This window comes from Arctopsyche grandis, chromosome 7 (genome assembly GCF_051622035.1).
Source record: "Arctopsyche grandis isolate Sample6627 chromosome 7, ASM5162203v2, whole genome shotgun sequence".
Lineage (NCBI taxonomy): Eukaryota > Metazoa > Arthropoda > Insecta > Trichoptera > Hydropsychidae > Arctopsyche > Arctopsyche grandis.
Genome location: NC_135361.1, coordinates 3,414,048 through 3,432,587, shown reverse-complemented (window position 1 = coordinate 3,432,587; position 18,540 = coordinate 3,414,048). Strand labels below are relative to the sequence as shown.

The following is an 18,540-nucleotide window of genomic DNA, read 5'->3' as shown; positions in this document are numbered from 1 at the left end:
TAAAACCCAAATGCGCCTTCCTGGTCCACATAATTATTACATACATACATACATAGATACATGTAAATCTAAACAATATCTAACATCTATGGTCAGATATTACAAACATCGTATTAATACGATAAATAACGATGAATAATTTTCATGTAACAATACGAATTTTATATTAGATAAACAACCACAGAGACATCTATAGTGAGCAATATGGCGAAACCTAAGATATAACAATAACTAAAGGTTCGCAACAGAAAATTGGGAAGGAAACGCCAATTTTACAGGAATCGTTTCAATGAAAATCATAAAAATTGGCAAAATCTGATAAGAAACGATCGACCTTGACAAACCAAGGTCTGGCCAATAGCGAGACTTAGCGGGAATCGAACTCGTAACATCAAGTACGAGATAATTCAACATTCAACAATAGACGACGCTACTGGTTTATGAATTGTATATACTATGAATATCTATGAATTGTACATACATTTCATTGTACATTAATCATACTTCAAATAGTGGCGACATAGTAAGTAGGACGGATGTATGTACATATAGCCAATTTTTAAACGGGAACCGTTTCAACAATGAAATCAGAGAAAATTGGCAAACTCTAATAGGAAACGATCGACCTGGAGTCACAATGTCCAAGTCTGACCAGCAGCATTAATATAAACAGCGTAAAAATGGCGAATCTAATAGTAAATATTATTGTCCACGTAGTCAAGTGGTCGAGGAAACGCGGGGAAGTGGGGAGGTGTGGAGCTTCTGACACGTGTAACGTCAGGCCGAGCGACGGTTGACGTTAGCGACGGGATCGCACACACACAAACACATCCACGAAGGAGCACACACACATTCATTCATCATTTCGAACGGGTGAACGGGTTGAATCGGTGAGCGTGTAATGCGCGCACTCAACATTTTACGATTAGTACGTGCGCGAACGCGCCTATAAATTGTCTTACTTTATATCTATATATGTCCTCGCCACTGCTGGTTAGATTTGGGGGTTTTGTGACTCCAAATCGATCGTTTCTCTATCAGAGTTTGCCAATTTTATCTGATCATTGCTGAAACGGTTCCTGAAAATTGGTATTAGATCTAATCCTGTTGTCACAAAAATCTGCCTGTGTATAATTTGTAATAATTATACACAGTTATCTGAAATCTATAGATATCTCTATAGACATCTCTATAATTTCGTATTTATTATATGTATAAAAATTGTATACAAAAAAAAATCTAATAATAATCCATAGATGTCTCTATGATTATTATTTCTGATTAATTGTTATATGCTATATATTCTGATTGTATATGTATGTATTACTGTATTTCTGATTGTTTATGTATTCTGTATTTCGTTAACGTACACCCGTCGCATAGGAGCAAATCTGTAATGGCGAGTGTATATTGATTTGTAACAATAAAATAAAATAAAATAACTATACACCGAAACCAACCATTGAAATCAACGGGCATAACACTAGTCAATATATAAAACTTTATTCCTGCTCTCTTCGAAGTTATTCGAGAATTAATTTACTATTCATCTCGGCTATTCCCAAAATTTTCGATAATATCCTTCACCGTTTGATTCTTTTGCAGTTCAAAAGATTGTTGTGTGATGAGCAGCATGGTTTTTCACCATGTCGTTCCACTACCACTATTCTTGCCTGCTTTTCATATTATACCATGTCTAAAGTTGACCGTGGACAACAAGTTGATGTAGCCTACTTTGACTTTCGAAAAGCATTTGATCTTGTCAACAATGACGCTCTTATGATCAGGTTAGCTGAAGTGGGCTTTTCTCCACTCTTTGCTTCTTATCTTAGTGATAGGAAGCAATTTGTTAGATATGGTATTTATGAATCTCCTTCATTTTTTACGCGATCTGGTGTAACTCAGGGGTCCACCTTAGGCCCTTTACTATTTACAATAGTCATTAATAACCTCCCTAAAGTACTACGCAATGCTTCATGTCTCTTGTTTGCAGACGACGTTAAACTATTATTTGCTGTTAAGGATGAGAGGCAAGCCTCTCTCCTTCAATCTGATATTAACGCTGTTTTAGAGTTCAGTTCCAGTTTAGGGCTTGAACTGAATACTAGTAAATGTGCCATTATGAGTTATGGACGTGCGAATTTGCTCTATTGTCACGGATATTCCATTGGATCCGTATTGTTGAAGCGCGTGGAATCAATGGTCGACTTGGGTATCACTTTTGATCCTCAATTCACCTTTCACAACCACATCAAGACAATCGCTGACGTTTCCTTTCGTCGACTTGGATTTGTCTTGAGATATGCTAGATTATTCTTCAACCCCTTGTCTTCTCGTTTGCTTTTCAACTCGCTTGTGAGAAGTAAGCTAGAGTATAATGCGATTGTGTGGAATCTGCATGAAGCAAATTACTCTCTGATGATTGAGAAAGTGCAAAAAGCATTTCTTCGTTTCCTATATAGGAAAGAATATGGGTATTACCCATATATCTATCCTACTCCTTTCCTTTTGGGCATGCTTGGGTACAATTCCCTTGAACTTCGGAGAAACTTCTCGTTAATTCGTTTCGTTCTCCAGCTATTGCGTGGTAATACGTCATGCCCGTTGTTGCTGGAACAGTTGGGACTTTATGTCCCTAATAATTATGTGCGTGGTAGACATCATCATTTGATGGTTGTACCTGCTGCTCGCACAGTTCTTTTTCGAATGGCTCATATTCCAAGAGCTATTCGACTTCTCAATGAAATCGTTGCTGCTGTCCCTGAATGTGATATTTTCCACCTTGGGGAGCGTAGATTATCGGATATTATCTTAACATATTTATCTGGTAACCTGCGCTCATCATTACTTTCTTAATTTGAATGTGATGAATGAGTGGAATCTTAATCTACTCTCTTCCATTTGGGCCTCGCTGTGATTTTATTTTTTATTCATATTTTGTTTTATTTTATTTTACTTTTTCTTTCTCCTTTGTATATTTTTATATACTATTTTAATTTTGTTCAGTGTAAACAAAGAATGGGATTTATGGATTTTATTTTTAATTTTTACACTTTTGTTATTTTTTTTTCTCTCTGAATGATGTATTATTTTCCTTTTGTTACTTTTTTTTTTATTATTTTATATTACCATGTTTTCTGCTTTTGCTTTTTTCCTTTATTTACAGTTTACTTGTTTTTATATCATGTTTTTATATCTTTTTCAATTGTAGGCCATTGTGGCGCATTAGGTTCTTCCTGTAATGCCACAATGGTCCAAAACTATTAAATAAATAAATAAATAAATAAACTATTTGCATCGGTTTTCTAAACGAAATATTTAGCTTCACCAATAGGTAGACAAAAATCTAGCATATACATATATAATATTTTAAATTCTGTTATCGTGGGAAATGTTCGTAGAAGGGGACTAATAAAACGGTTATTTTGTCCGTTACTTGCGACCCTTTCTGTATACAAACATACATACATAAACGTACGGTTTTCTGCTAAGAGGAAGCTCTACAGCGTAGACACGTAGCGTGGGCGAGAAACTAGGAAGCGTGCTTCGAATAATACAATATAATAGAATGTATAGACTCCGATCGAGTTTCAGGTGAATTCTAATAACGTTTTGTCCGTAAACATGATCGTTGTGTTCTTTTGTGCGTGGCTAAGGTCGAGTAAAAGGAATGGCCTAGGCGCCAGACTCCAGACCCTGAACTCTAGGATGGGGCGGCGAGTTTTCGAATTACGGTGTAGAATTTTAGGGGGTTTCAAGGTTGTTGTCGTTTGATTAATAAGATATGTTTTGACGATTTTGGTCATTTTATTACATATATGAATAATACATATGTATTATATCTACATATGTATATGTATATTTGTTTTGGGTAAAAGTTTTTATTATGTTTTGGTATATTTATTCGTTTTAATGGAGGGTGTCGTAAATCCGAAAGAAGTTTGAAAAGTTATAACTTGGAATACTTTTAGTGTAACTTGTTGAGAAATTTATGATGAAGTGAAATTTTGTCGTTTCATATACATATGTAACATCCTTCAAGTTTTATTTTTTATTTATTTGCACATGTATTTTAATTTAAACAATTTTGTATCTACATATTATTTTTTATCATATTTACATATGTACATATGTAAATATGAGCCACCGCTCATATATGTATGTCTGCCGTAAATCTGCCCCATATATGTATACGGTCGTAAAATCTGCCCTCCATTAAATTTCTCCCCAACTCATTTTTATCAACTTTTTTTTCACGTTTGGTGTTACACGAATGCACTATGGTACAAACTATCATTTAAATGACTTTCGGTTTTGGTTTTATATAAGATTACCGAAATTTCACGCAAAAATATGTTTCGCTTTAGTGTTCCGTTTTATGTGACTGCTGGTGTATGTATTAGCCAGAAATATAGCTCAGTGGTTGCATTAATGCTAACTACCGAACGGTCTCGAGCTCAAGCCCTTGTTTGACCTATTTTTGTTTGACAGTATTTCTGCAGTGCTGCTGGTCAGACTTTGATTTATTGGGCTCCAAGTCGATCGTTTCCTATCAGAGTTTGTCAATTTATCTGATTTCATTGTTGAAACGGTTTGTCATCAAATTGGAAAACGAACCAATTTATGTACCAATGTACTATTTGTCACCACTGTTTGAATATAATTTCAAATTTATAATCTTTAAATTTATATACATATGTGAACGTTTAAAATCGAAGGTGTTGCTTACGGCAACTGTAATGGCACCATGGAAAAATTTTAGTAATAAATATCAGGGGTAGCTCGTGCATAGGGGCTGGGGTACTGCAGTGCCCCAACCAAACTGAATTTGGGTACAAAAACTATAGAAGGGTTCATACGATACCCACAAAAACATTTTCCATGAGTTGCCATTACATTGTCATACTGCAGTACCGCAGTCCACATGCATGAGCCGCGCCTGAGCATAGTCTTCATAATATATTTTTAATTTCAAGGATGTAAAAAATCAAATCTATTAAAAAAAAAATCAGGAAACCTACATATTATATTATACATTAAGCTAGCAGTATGGCTTAATGGTAGCGTGTATATTTAGCACCAAGTGATCAGTGGGTTCGACCCGCCATACTGCTGGTTAGATTTGGGGGTATTTGTGACTCCAAAACGATCGTTTCTTATCAGAGTTTGCCAATTTTATCGGATTATTGTTGAAACGGTTCCTCAGAATTGGCAAAAAATCATCTTTCCTGTAGTCACAAATCTTCTGTATTTATTGTGTGTATAATTTGTAAAAAATATGTACAAAATCTAAATCCATAGATGTCTCGATGGATTAATTCTGCAATTAATTAATTAATTAATTATCATTTCGTGTTCTTCAGCTTCTGCAAATACAGTGATTTATGTAATAATAAAATGCTGTATTGTTTGTAATTAATTGTCCAGGAAGACACATTGTGGTCTGCCTGACAATTCTTCCTGGTATATATGTATCTTTATAAAATAAATAAATGTCGCATTTAAAATTTCTTTACATCCGATATTATCTTTTGCATATTTATATTATTAAATGAGAAAGAATGATGCTTTACATAAAAAAAAATGATGTTCTTGTGACTTATAGTTTTTAGTATTGCATCGAAGTTAAACTGAAAATGTTCTAAACAACAATCTCCCTGGTATATATGTATCTATGTAAAAATAAAAATAAAATTCGCTAAAAATCAGAGCTTTTGAGTATGCAAAAAACAAAAGCAATGCGTTTAAAAGAAAGCACATGATTTATTTTGACACGGCTAAACTTTTGGACATTTCAATACGCAATTTGAAAAATGCTGACATAAATGAAAATTCTTCACGAGGTATTAAAGAGCGTCTGGGATTCTTTCTAGAACGGAACGTGACCTACAAAATAAATAGCTCAGTCCTCTACAAAATAAATAATTAAAAAAAAAAAACTGAAACCTTTTAACCAAAACGGAAAATTCACCCTCAAATTTAATTACAACTAAAATTTTATAGGTTTAAATATTATATTACACGTGTATTTATATACCTATGTTATGCGAATTCATATTTTTACGAGGGCTCGGAACGTTTTCAGTAAGACGAAATCTTTCACAGGGCGAATGGAAAGCCTCCAGTCGTAAAATGCAAATCCGCACAACTTATCCCAGAGTCAATAAAACCCAACTGTGTGTATGTGTACGACATTAACCCAAACCCCAGAGTCCAAAGGTTGCCGAGGACAAGCATACGCATAGGATTCGTTTTGGTTTCAAATGTTTAAGGGACACTGGACGACGACTCGCAAAATAATAAAATCAATATGTTTGACCGTCTCTTCTACATCTAAGCCCGCTTTAAAGGTCAAGGAATTTGACTCTTAAAGCCCTCAACATGAGGCCACCACCCCCCCAACGAATACAGTCTAAGAGACCCTTTCGTCGGAGAACGAGACAGTTGTTCATGAATATCGCACAAGAACAACCGCACATCACTGTTCTAATAAAAAACCACACTGTACATAACCAAGTACAAAATAAACAACAACGCATGAACACATAAAGCGCGCATGCGTTGGGAAATAATACCTGAAATGTGCCGTGCGAATGCACGCACACCTCAAGTAAACATACACAATTACGTCCTTATAGCATAAATAGCTCCAAATTTTAACTAAATTGAGTTATTAAAAACACATTACATATTTTGATATTTTGCCGTGCGCTGACGATTGACGTGTGTCTAATTCGATTTCCACAGGTACCTTCACTCGCAGGTGATTTTAGAATTGTTGTATAGCCCGAATTTGATTTGATCGATGACACTTTACATCTGAGAAATGTTAATTCGACACGATTAACTGTCAGTAGCAGTGAGTCAAGAAGAAGTTGGAAGAAAGTTTGAATAGCGGTCGTTGGCGAAAAGTTGGGTCGAATTGCATAAATATACTTCCCCAAAAAAAAGGCTTATTTTATATTTTAAATTTTTTTTAAATAAATTAAGATTTTTTAAATACTTGCCTTATTGTGCTAAACAGAACAATTCGCTAGCCATTGTGCTGGACGCCAAGCGTCCAGTCAAAAATATGGGTTTTAATTTTAAAAAATTCTAATGTATTTGAGGAATATAAGAAGGTCGCTAAAAACAATTTTCGATAATTAAACATACATACACGTTCACACATACCGGTTATGAAAGTAATTTTGACACAAATTGAGCGCAAATGTAGGGAAACTTACACATGACAAAAGTTCTACTTCCGGTTGTCGGATTTTGTACGAAATTTTTTTATTACTTAAATTCACTATATTTATTATACTCATTAAATATCAAGAAAATTAAAATAATTTAAAAGGTCAAAATAATATAATGAAATATTGTTTTAAATAAAAATACTACTTCTGGTTTACGAATTCTGACCGAAACCTTGTCAGCTCTAATTTAGTATATAAAGAATACAAATATAAATTTTCAGCTTGATACGTTCAGGGGTGTGGAAATAATCGTGGTCACAACATTTTTGACTTATCTAAGAAGAAAAAATACCACTTCCGGTTTATTATATTTAGTGATTTTTTTTTATTTTCATCACATTCATACTTGAATTTTTTCATGAAGAGCGCACATTTTTATGGGGTCGAAAAAATATTGGAAGAAAAATCATCAAAATCAAGGATGCTTATCAAATTTTATATATTACTTGACATTAAGCTTAAACTTATGAAAAAAACTTTGATATGAAATTTCAGTTTAATAGACCAAAATATTTCTGAGAAAAACATAACATTCAGTTGGCTATAAGCACCCTATCTTGTCGGTGGAATATGCTTTTTATTTTCATCAAATCGATACAAGAATTATATTATACTTGAATTTTTTTGTAAAGACCACACATAGTGGAAAAAAAATCGAAATATATATGTATGTCAATGAAAATACGTCTGGGAATCGAAGCTTTCAGCTTTTCAAAAGGTCTTAGTATTATACTTCATAGCTAAGAAGAACTCTAGTAATAAAACATAAAAGAATCTAGCCTTCACATCTGAGAACTGGATATCTTTTATACAGAATCTGTTGCACTTGGAAAATTTCCATGCCGATTCTGCGTTGCATACGTGTTTACCCACCCGTATATACTTACTTCCGTAACGGGTTCCTTTTCCTTTGGGTTTGCTCGCCCACGCGGATATGGAACCTCTTCCTGTCATTCAAAGTGAAGTTGAAGGGACCAATGTGTGTGTGAGAGAAGAGTAGTGTGCGTTCGCGTCAAAGCTGGCAGAAGATTACCCATTTGTTTGTTCACGTTCGGTCCGCTTAAAATGTTTGCGACCAAGACGAGAAAAAGCGCTTACGCGACGTGAATGCACTTAGATTGTACGTATATACATATGTATTTATGTATTATGTGGGTAGCTTTCCCAGTTTTTATTATTTTTTATTTTGTATATTAGTTTGTATGTATATTTTCCATTTTCATTTCCATTTTAAATCTAATATATATCTCTCCAATATCACTGTGAGACGAGATATGACTTTTCTTATAGATCTATACCCAGTGAACACGAATCTTATAATAAAAAATGTTGATTGGCTCGAGATTCGGAGATACATACATATATGCAGTGGCGGCTCGTGGAGCTCGTATCTGGGGGTGCTGCGGTTGATTACAAATAAAAAAAATGTTTATTTGGATTATATTTTACTATTAACAACATAATTATCAAAATTAAACATTATATGTATTTAATTTCATTAAAAAATTGATTCTTCTGTCTTTTTTCCTTGAATAAAACCTTTCACCTTTTCGTTAAATTTTTCACTGTTCATAATCAATTTTTTTCAATTGACAGCATAGACAAAGCCGTCAATCTTTCTTGAACCATTGTGTTTCTTATATATGTATGTCTTTATTCTATTTATTGATGAAAAACACCGTTCTGGCTCAGAGGTAGTTTTTAACTTTTTAAGTTTTCTTTAATTGAAAATGCATCGATATTACTAGATTGCAGCTTCTCTTGATTTTTATACCATCTTAAATACTTAAAGTGACGTGTAGAAGGAAGTGTAGAAACGTAGAAAGTATAAGAGGTGTAGAAGGAAAGACAAAAGCGCGCGGCGCGTACACGAACGCAACAAGAAATGTGTACTGTTGGGAGTGCAGTACGGACCAAGCTTCTAACTGCCCCCGCGCACCTCCTTCGCCCACTCGGCATATTCCATCGAAAACCGTACTGCACAAAATCATAAATGATGCCTCACTTTCTGATATTAGTACCGCGATGTATGATCATTATTGGATGTATCGGTGTGCAGGCGAGCTTAATACACGCTTAAATAGTATTGATATTTTCATATAATATACATACATTTATGTATATAATAATATTATTTTTTTCTCAATTTCCTCGGGGGTGCTGCAGTACCGCAGTGCGTATGGACGAGTCGCCACTGCATATATGTGTTTTTTAAATCACGCGATTTTTCTATATCTTGGTGTTGTTCGGTCGATGTCTCAAAATATGTTTCCTGTTCAAAATGAATATTAGAATCCATGGTCGAGTATTTTATCTTTCATTTGTAGTACTTTTCAGCTTTCAAATCTCTCTAAGTAATCGTCCAGTTCAAATCAAAAGTCAAAAATACGTATTTTCATTTGGGATTTTTTCACACTGTTAATACTATTTTATATTGAGTATTTTCTATTGAAACATGTTTATTGGGATAGTGTTCTGGCCAAACTGTTTTTTGTTTTCGTTTAAAAGAGTTAATTAGAAGTGTACTGAATTTTAAATCGGTAAAATTGCGAGCTAAAAGCTCGTACTAGTATTTACTCGTATTTACACGAATCTGAATTGAATAAATATTAAATTGTCTTTATATGAGAATTAAATAAAATTCCACTAAGAAAAATCATATTTCGACCATTCTTGTGGATTAATAACAAAAATTCTATTGATAACTGGCTTACCTCGATAAAATAAACGCATTTTTGTTATTGATCCACAAGAATTTTTAGAAAATACCTAAAATATATCGTGTACATAATATTTGATCAATAAAAAGCATTTGAATATCAAAAAATATATGTTTTTAATGTTGATTTTTTTTTTCGTTTTAGGAAGATGATAAAAAATCCAAAAGAAAAACTGGCAGCACGTCACCGTCGGAAACGGAAGAGCTTGCCAGGGTGCCGGATCCTTCAGATGCCAGTTTGAATGGTATGTTATATGTAATATTAAACTATCTATGTACATATGTATGTACATAAAACGTACATATACATACATATGTTATATCGATTTCGTAAAATTGGATATTACGTGAAATACGCAAAAAAATTTCCATCAATAAAAATTGCAAGCTTGTTGCATTATTCACGAGTACTTGCACAATACTTACAAACTACATGAATTGATATTGTATTATAAAGAAAATTATTAGTTTTTGACAATTAAACAATTGTAGGTTCGTCAAATTCAGCTTGATTTGTATTTTAAGTGTACACATCTACCAGTAATTGTGCTCATTTATCATATCGTCACTAAATCAGATATGAAAATGCATACCTTATGCGAGTACGCTCACTAATTAACTACATCAACTTGTAAGTGTTTATGTATATAAGCATATTTCAAGTGAAAATATATTTTCACCAATTCAAGTGAAAATGTATCAAACAATGAATTTACAACGTTTAACTCTATAAATTTAACCCTAACAACCCAATCTTAAATGAATACGGCCAACCCTTACTAAACCTTACCTATCCTAACCCTAACAATCTAATCTTAAATGAATAAAATCAGCCCTGAAAATTTAACTGGTTATGATTTCACAGAAACGTCAGTGAAAATATATTTTCACTTGAAATACAATTTCACTGTGACATATATAACATGCATACATATGTAGTGCAAGACATTAGTGCAAATGAACATTAATTGATGGATTGTGTCAAAATGGGCGTTGAGAGTATACACTGTCGAAGATTGATCTAAAGCATCGAAATTTGGTTGCTAATAAATATATATACATATATTTGGTTTTAAAATAAAATGTGGAATGTGGAAAAACGATTGGATGCGATTTTATCACAAAAATAATACATTCTCATAATGTAATAAAATTTTATTTAAAACGGAATTCTTTCGAATGTAGGTGAACTGACTATGAGTAGAAAACTTATGACTTACATATAAACCAGAAAACATATTTTATGATATTTTTATTGAAAATCGCGTAGAAAATCTACATATACACATCTTGTCGACTATGTTATATTATATTTTATTACATTTGTTCATCCTTAGGTTATTTTTAGAAATACTAATTTAATATGTATATATTATATGTCACAAAACATGTTTTGTACCCCTTCTAACACAAACAGACTTCAGTTCCACTTAAAATAAACGATACGCCCTTCAGTGTCTAAGAGCTCGCTATACAAATACATAACTATACTACTTATTATAATAAGTAATATCCTTCACTTCGCAATTTTCCCTGAAGGTATAAAAGAAACAGACATGAAAACATTCCACTTATATATGCTCTCCTACAGGGATAACAAGTGTGCTTAATTCCCATTGAGAAATTTACAAACGAAAATAAGATAATTACGTACGTATTATATAAAGTAATAAGTCCTTTCATTGCAATACACCGACTTTACTTATGTAGGATCGATGTTGAAATTTTCCGCGAATGTCTGAAGTGGCCCTTTGAACTCTTCGCAAGGTTGCGATTGGATCTAGTAACTAATCGAAGAACTCAAAGTTTCGGAACGAGGTATTTTCCAATCAGTTGTTGGAATTCGATTGACATGCCTCACGTGATAGGACATCTATCGCATAAATAGTTTTCGCAAACAATCAATCTCAAGTTTGTGCAAAACAACGTATGTATATGAAATTTCCATTAAAGGACCTCGCATTAAGATTGGCACGATATAATTGGCGATACATATTTATTTATTTTTACATACATACATATATACAAATATACCAGGAAGGCTTAACAGGTATACCCCAAATGCGCCTTCCTGGTCCACATAATTATTACATAGATACATGTAAATCTAAATCAAATATTACAAATATCGTATTAATACGATAAATAACGATGAATAACTTTCATATAACAATACGAATTTTATATTCGATAAACAACCACAGAGACATCTATGGTGAGCAATATGGCGAATCCTAAGATATAACAATAACCAAAGGTTCGCAACAGAAAATTGGGAAGGAAACGCCAATTTTACAGGAATCGTTTCAATGAAAATCAGAAAAATTGGCAAATTCTGATAAGAAACGATCGACCTTGACAAATCAAGGTCTGGCCAATAGCGAGACTTAGCGGGAATCGAACTCGTAACATCAAGTACGAGATAATTCAAGATTCACCACTAGACCACGCTACTGGTTATTATATCTGAGATTTTAATTTAATTCAATTCATGCCTTTGAAACTAGTGCGGTTTTAATTTAAAATGAGTGTACTTTTAAATTGAAACATTTGCTGTCCTTTCTACCCCACTTTGTGTCCCCTTCAGTGGAATAATAATGGAGATTATATACATAGTTGGTTTTATTTCGTTTTGGAATATTTACTCTGCCTGCAATGTAAAAAAATAAAAAAAAGAGTAAACAATAAAACTTTCCGCAAGAGGACCACTTTGCTTTAAGAGTGAGGCTTTTTCATTTTTCTATTTTCTTTTCTCCACTTTTTTTATTAGTGTTTTTTTTTTTACTTCTCTCTTTCCTTTGCCACTTCTGTAACAGTGGCGGGTAATCGTCCGAAGTACTCGTGATATATCCAAAATACATTTCTCGTATATACAATTCGCTTCAGTGCTTCTAAAACTGTTGTTATTCATTGTAATTCATCGTGCAAATGGGACATCTTAGAGCATACGGTGCTAGTTTAGATATTTAGGTATGTCGGAGAAAATTCTAGAAAGTTGATTGACAATCGTCGTTTAGTTGGGATAGAGTTTCAGTTGCAATCTGTCCCAGTTAAACGGAGTACGTATGGTAATGTAGATCAGTGGTAATCTAGATAAGTGATATTTTAACCTGGCCACATAATTGTCATCGGCATTTTTGTGGAAATGTTTGGTGGCAGCTTCAATTTTTGCTTTTGTGTGAATACAAAAATTGAGGCTTAAAAAATGGTTCAATTTCATTCAAAGTTCATTTAAAAATTCAAGTACATAACTATTTATTTAAAAGTAATGCAAATGGGAATTGCTCAATACTCCTTTCTTCCAAATCTCTGCAAGCCACATCTCTGCTTCTAGGTTTAAATCCATCAGCTGGTTTCGATATTTATTTTTTATAAAGTGCATTACACTAAATGATCTTTCACGGTATTCAGTTCTAGGAAAATTATTAATATTGTTACGTACGCCGCGGATTAAGCGAATAGAATCCCAGAGACTATGTGACCGTTCAAGGGTTATCTGTTAACAGATTAACTAATTGCTTGCACTTAGGACCAACGGATATCTGTTAACGGATTAACTAAATGCTTGCACTTACTTCCAGGATTGTATCTGGACTCTAAGTGCATTTAGGCTAAACAATGACCGTTATTAGTCCTTTCTCAGAATCGGTACGGGGAGACCTAATGTTGTGGGAATACATATCCGAATATGTGACTATACAATAAGTAAACAGATTAGACGTCCTGAGAGATCTACCCTTTATAAGGCGGTACGTAGGCGATATCAGGTCATTCTGGACTGAGCACTGCCAGTGCGTGTATCTTCTTAATCTCAAACCCGACAGTTCGAGACTGTGGGACTGCATATCTGGTACGTGACTATAACAATAGGTAAAACGTGTCGAGGAAGATGCACTGAGCGACCTGCCCTTTATAAGCAGGTACTTAGGCCATATGAAGGCATTCTGGACGGAGCACTGGCAGTGCGTGGATCTCCTTAATCACCCAATAAATGCTGTGAAGCGACTTTGGCCTTTTATTTGGATCCTTCACCCACCCCTACGCAACAATATTAATCTCGTTTGTAGTCCTGTGAAATTTTCATTTGTCATAATTAGTCACCGGAGTCTGAGGGGGCCGTGTATTGTTCAAAGGTTGTAAATGCATTGTTAAAGGTTTGCCGAACAATGGATAGCACTGTGACTATCCTACTTCTAGTCATAATCTCAAAGAAGGAATTCAAATTCTTTCAAATTAACTCGAGCAGTATTAGCAATTAACTGTGAGGTTTTGGCTTTTTCTAAAAATCTTTAAAAAATAAAGACTTTGTACTGAGGTATGTGTGGCTCAAAATGTTATAAATGATTTGAGCTATCAACCTTTAAGGCTTTGCACTTATTATATTACTTAAGTTAAGGCTTTGCCCTGTACTATATACATACTATATATTATATATTTGCCCTGTACTTTATAATTATACTATATTAAATTATAGAATCGCCAAATAAAAATGTATTGGAATGCTTTGAAGGTTTTAGACCGCAGATATGTTTACTAAAGTCGAGTTAAAAATTAGAAATTCATTTGAAATTTCAAGCCAGAGATGGGGAAAAGTGGAAAAGTTTCGGAAAAATCATTATCAGTTTATCATATGTATGTAGGTAAATTATAATTATAATTCTTATAATATACAATGTTTGAACATATGTAGATGTCGTGCAAAAAAATGAGTATACATATACTTGTATAGTCAAAAACATAAATAATATGGTTGAATCTTGTATTATATGTATTTATGTATTATATGTACATACATATACACATATTTATACATAAATGCATTTAAAAATGTTTATTATCCTTTTTGGCTCTCATTTACAGCGTTAATTTGATGTAAGAACACGGCTTAGGTGTTAGTCTGTAGTCTGTCAGAGTTCCCACTCGTCAGATCTGCTTCTTTATGACCGCTTTTATTACCCTTATGTTTGTTTGATACCAGAAAACACTTTGTGTACTCTGTCATATGCGCAATAAGACGACGTTGTATTTACTCTTAGTGTGTGTAAAAAACAATAAAAAAAGAAGACACGACTTTTACATATCATTCAAACGTCACATTTTATATGCTACAACACTTTTACTAACCCAAGTACATACATACGTATTGTATTATACGTAGGACATACTACATACATACATTGTATTTGATACAGTATGCTTAAAAGTTGCTGAAACGTGTTCACGATGGCGTACATAAAAGTTATTTCAGCCGTTCGTTTCGCATGTAAAATTTTATCGTGTCGAGTTCCGATTGTTTTATTGTAGTGTTGTGACGATCACCCTGTATGTATGTGGTGAGGTTTTAATTTAAAAATTAAATATTTGTAGAGTGATTTGAATTTAATTAGCGTTGGCGACGTATCATCGTTCAGTCTGTGTCGTCGATTGTGAGATAAACGATACATATTACTTTGTGACCGTTTAATAATTTTTAATATCAAAACTTTTTTATTCGAGGTTATTGATTTTTCATTTTATCGTGTATATATAATATTTTTTATTAATAAATTTAAGCATACGAAAATTTTGAAAAAATATAATTTCATTATATTCATTTTAATTTTTTTTACATTTCAATTTTTATTTGGATAAAATTAAATATTTCAGTAAAATATTATTTTTTAAAAAGTGGTAGATAGTTTTCTATACAAAAATATTATACATTCTAATACTAGTAGTCAACCCTCGTAAAAAATAAATAAACATGCAAAATGTTACATAAATATATTCTATGTCGACTTTTTTATATCTTTGGTTCTTTTCCATTTTCTTTTAAAACAAATCTAGTGCGTTAAGAGAAGGTTGACTGTATTATATTGTATATAAATATGGTCAGTAACTTCTAGCTGAAAAGAGTGTACATGCTATTTATATGAACTGTCAAATAGGCGCTTTTTATTTTAAAGATTTTTTTATTTTAAACAATCAGTGAAATATAATAATAATATCCGATCATATATTTACCGACCAAATCAAACGAAGCTACTGATCAAATGTTTCCAATCATATTATATTTATTTATTAAATAAAATAGGAAATGCAGCATAAGTGTTACCCAAAGGGTTGGTAATTCGTAAAATAAAATAAAATATTAATGCCATATATGTATATGTATGTACATATATACATATGTAGGTATAATAACAAGATAAAATAACAAAATTGTGAACAAAAAAGGAAGTAAAAATAAATATATGTATAAAGATATCATCATCATTATCGTCATCCACTGCTGGATGAAGGCCTCTCCAACACGCTTATACTCGTATCAGTTTTGCCCTACTCTCATCCATCTCACCCCACACACTTTCCTAATTTCATCTACCCATCTTCCCTGCGGTCTTCCTTATATCCTTTTGAATTCTCTCGGGTACCATTTTAGCACTTCTTTTGTCCAACTACCTTCCATTTTTCTAGCCACGTGGCCCGCCCATTGCCATTTCAATCTCTTCACTCTATCCACTTAATCCAATACCCTTCTCATCCACGTATTCCGTTTCCTGTCTTTCCTCATTATGCCAAGCATGGAACATTCCATACTTCGTATATACATATATGTATATGTATACTTGGGAGAGGTCGCCTCTGGATATAAAAATAGAAAAAAATGTATGTGTGTACATATACATACATATGTATTTCACAAATGTATGTCACAGTGAAATTATATTTCAAGTGAAAGTATATTTTCACTGACGTTTCAGTGAAGTCAGAACCAGTTACATTTTCAGGGTTGGTTTTATTCATTTAAGATTATATTGTTAGGGTTGGTTTTATTTAAGGGTTAAGATAGGTTAGGTTAAGTAAGGATTGGCCCTATTAATTTAAGATTTGGTTGTTAGGATTAAATTTATAGAGTGAAACGTTGTAAATTCATTGTTTGATACATTTTCACTGCTTGAATTGGTGAAAATATATTTTCACTAGTGAAAATATATTTTCACTTGAAATATGCTTTCACTGTAACACTAATAATATACATAATATTTAATGGGATCTAAAATTTGAACTTAATAAAAGTTACGGCACCGTTTTATGTACAATTATGAATCATGTATGATCTGAAATGGGGCAAAAAAAATCAAAATCCATAATAAACGTCATTTAAGATTAGATTGTTAGGGTTGGTATTATTTAAGTGTTAGTATAGGTTAAGTTAAGTAAGGGATGGCCCTATTCATTTAAGATTGGACTGTTAGGGTTAAATTTATACAGTTAAACGTTGTGAATTCATTGTTTGATACATTTTTACTGCTTGAATTGGTTAAAACATATTTTCACTTGAAATATGCTTTCACTGTGACATATACATACATAAACACTTACAAGTTGATGTATTTAAGTTGAGAGTTAAACGTTGTAAATTCATTGTTTGATACATTTTCACTAGTGAAAATAAATTTTCAGTTAGTGTAAAGTTACAGTGTAACATATGTACATATAAAAAAGAAAAATATATTATTTCATTAGATAAATAAAAAAGAGAAAAAAATTGTTTGAATAAGTTACTGAATTTCTAAAATATTTTCGTAAAATAAATAAATTTCCAATAGAAAGTCTCTAAGAAATGACTCAAAATCAAAATATAAATTTAAAAATAAACCGGCGCTTATTAAAATCAGTCTCGAACACTCGGTAAAAAATAATAAAATTCGCATCAATTCGCATTCACGGCATTTCATCATGAGAAATGTACTAGAATTAATAATTGTCAAAACACTTTAAATCGTGACATGTGCAATATTTTAAGTGGAAAACGCGTGCCAAAAAAGCGTTATTAGTCCAAAAGAAGGTGACAGCAAATATTACACGGTTAAGAAACGTTCCGCACGTTTAAATTTAACTCGAGTTATTGTTCCGGTTGATCACACAAAGCGACGACGGAACGCCGCTTAATGTTATCAACTTGCCATTATATATTTTGACTTGCATTCGGCACGTTCTGTGTATTTTATGATTACACTTCCGAATGGAAAGTCCTCGTTACAGAGAATTTACTATAATAAATACAAGTGTGATTTAGCCATTTTTTACTAATAATCAATATACGGTGTGTGATTTAATAATTTGTTTGTTTGAAAAAAGTTCGATATGAATCCGCCGAGGAATAACAGTAGAAGGAAGAGTCATAATTTCTGTGAGTAAATAATCTTATGTGTGTGTGTGTGTGTTGTAATAAATTTAATTTATGGTGACATTCGACGATTATTTATCATTGTTATTATATGTGTTTTTGTTAGACATTTTGTGTCTTACGTAAATTGAATGAAATGCTCTATATAAAGTGAAAAGTATTACTTCAAGGTCTTGTTGTTACATTTTGTTATTGCAAAATTGGAGTATTTGTCTTTATCTATAAACTAGTGTTGTGCCCGATGTGATATCAACGCATGGATTATGACATAACACTTTACTGTCCGCTCACGCGTATATGCGTGAATAAAAACTTTGCGTAAACGTCCGCTCACGCGTATATACATATGTACGTGAATAAAATTAGCTTGCGCTTTGTGTACATACACGCACACAAAAGCAAATTCC

General features: G+C 32.7%; 1 protein-coding gene across 13 annotated transcripts in view; it reads left to right on the top strand.

The window, feature by feature from the left end:
• The window catches only part of Eip63F-1 (Ecdysone-induced protein 63F 1), a 143,371-nt gene that overhangs the window by 93,815 nt on the left and 31,016 nt on the right, over positions 1-18,540 (top strand). For 5 of the 13 annotated variants that reach the window (XM_077435369.1, XM_077435372.1, XM_077435370.1 and 2 more), the window contains one exon: positions 10,106-10,205. In XM_077435369.1, coding sequence (XP_077291495.1) covers positions 10,106-10,205 — 100 coding nt within the window. Of the gene's footprint in view, positions 1-10,105; positions 10,206-15,330; positions 15,479-17,469; positions 18,137-18,540 lie in introns of those variants that run through there. The other 8 variants (XM_077435380.1, XM_077435374.1, XM_077435376.1 and 5 more) reach the window with 8 other exon arrangements.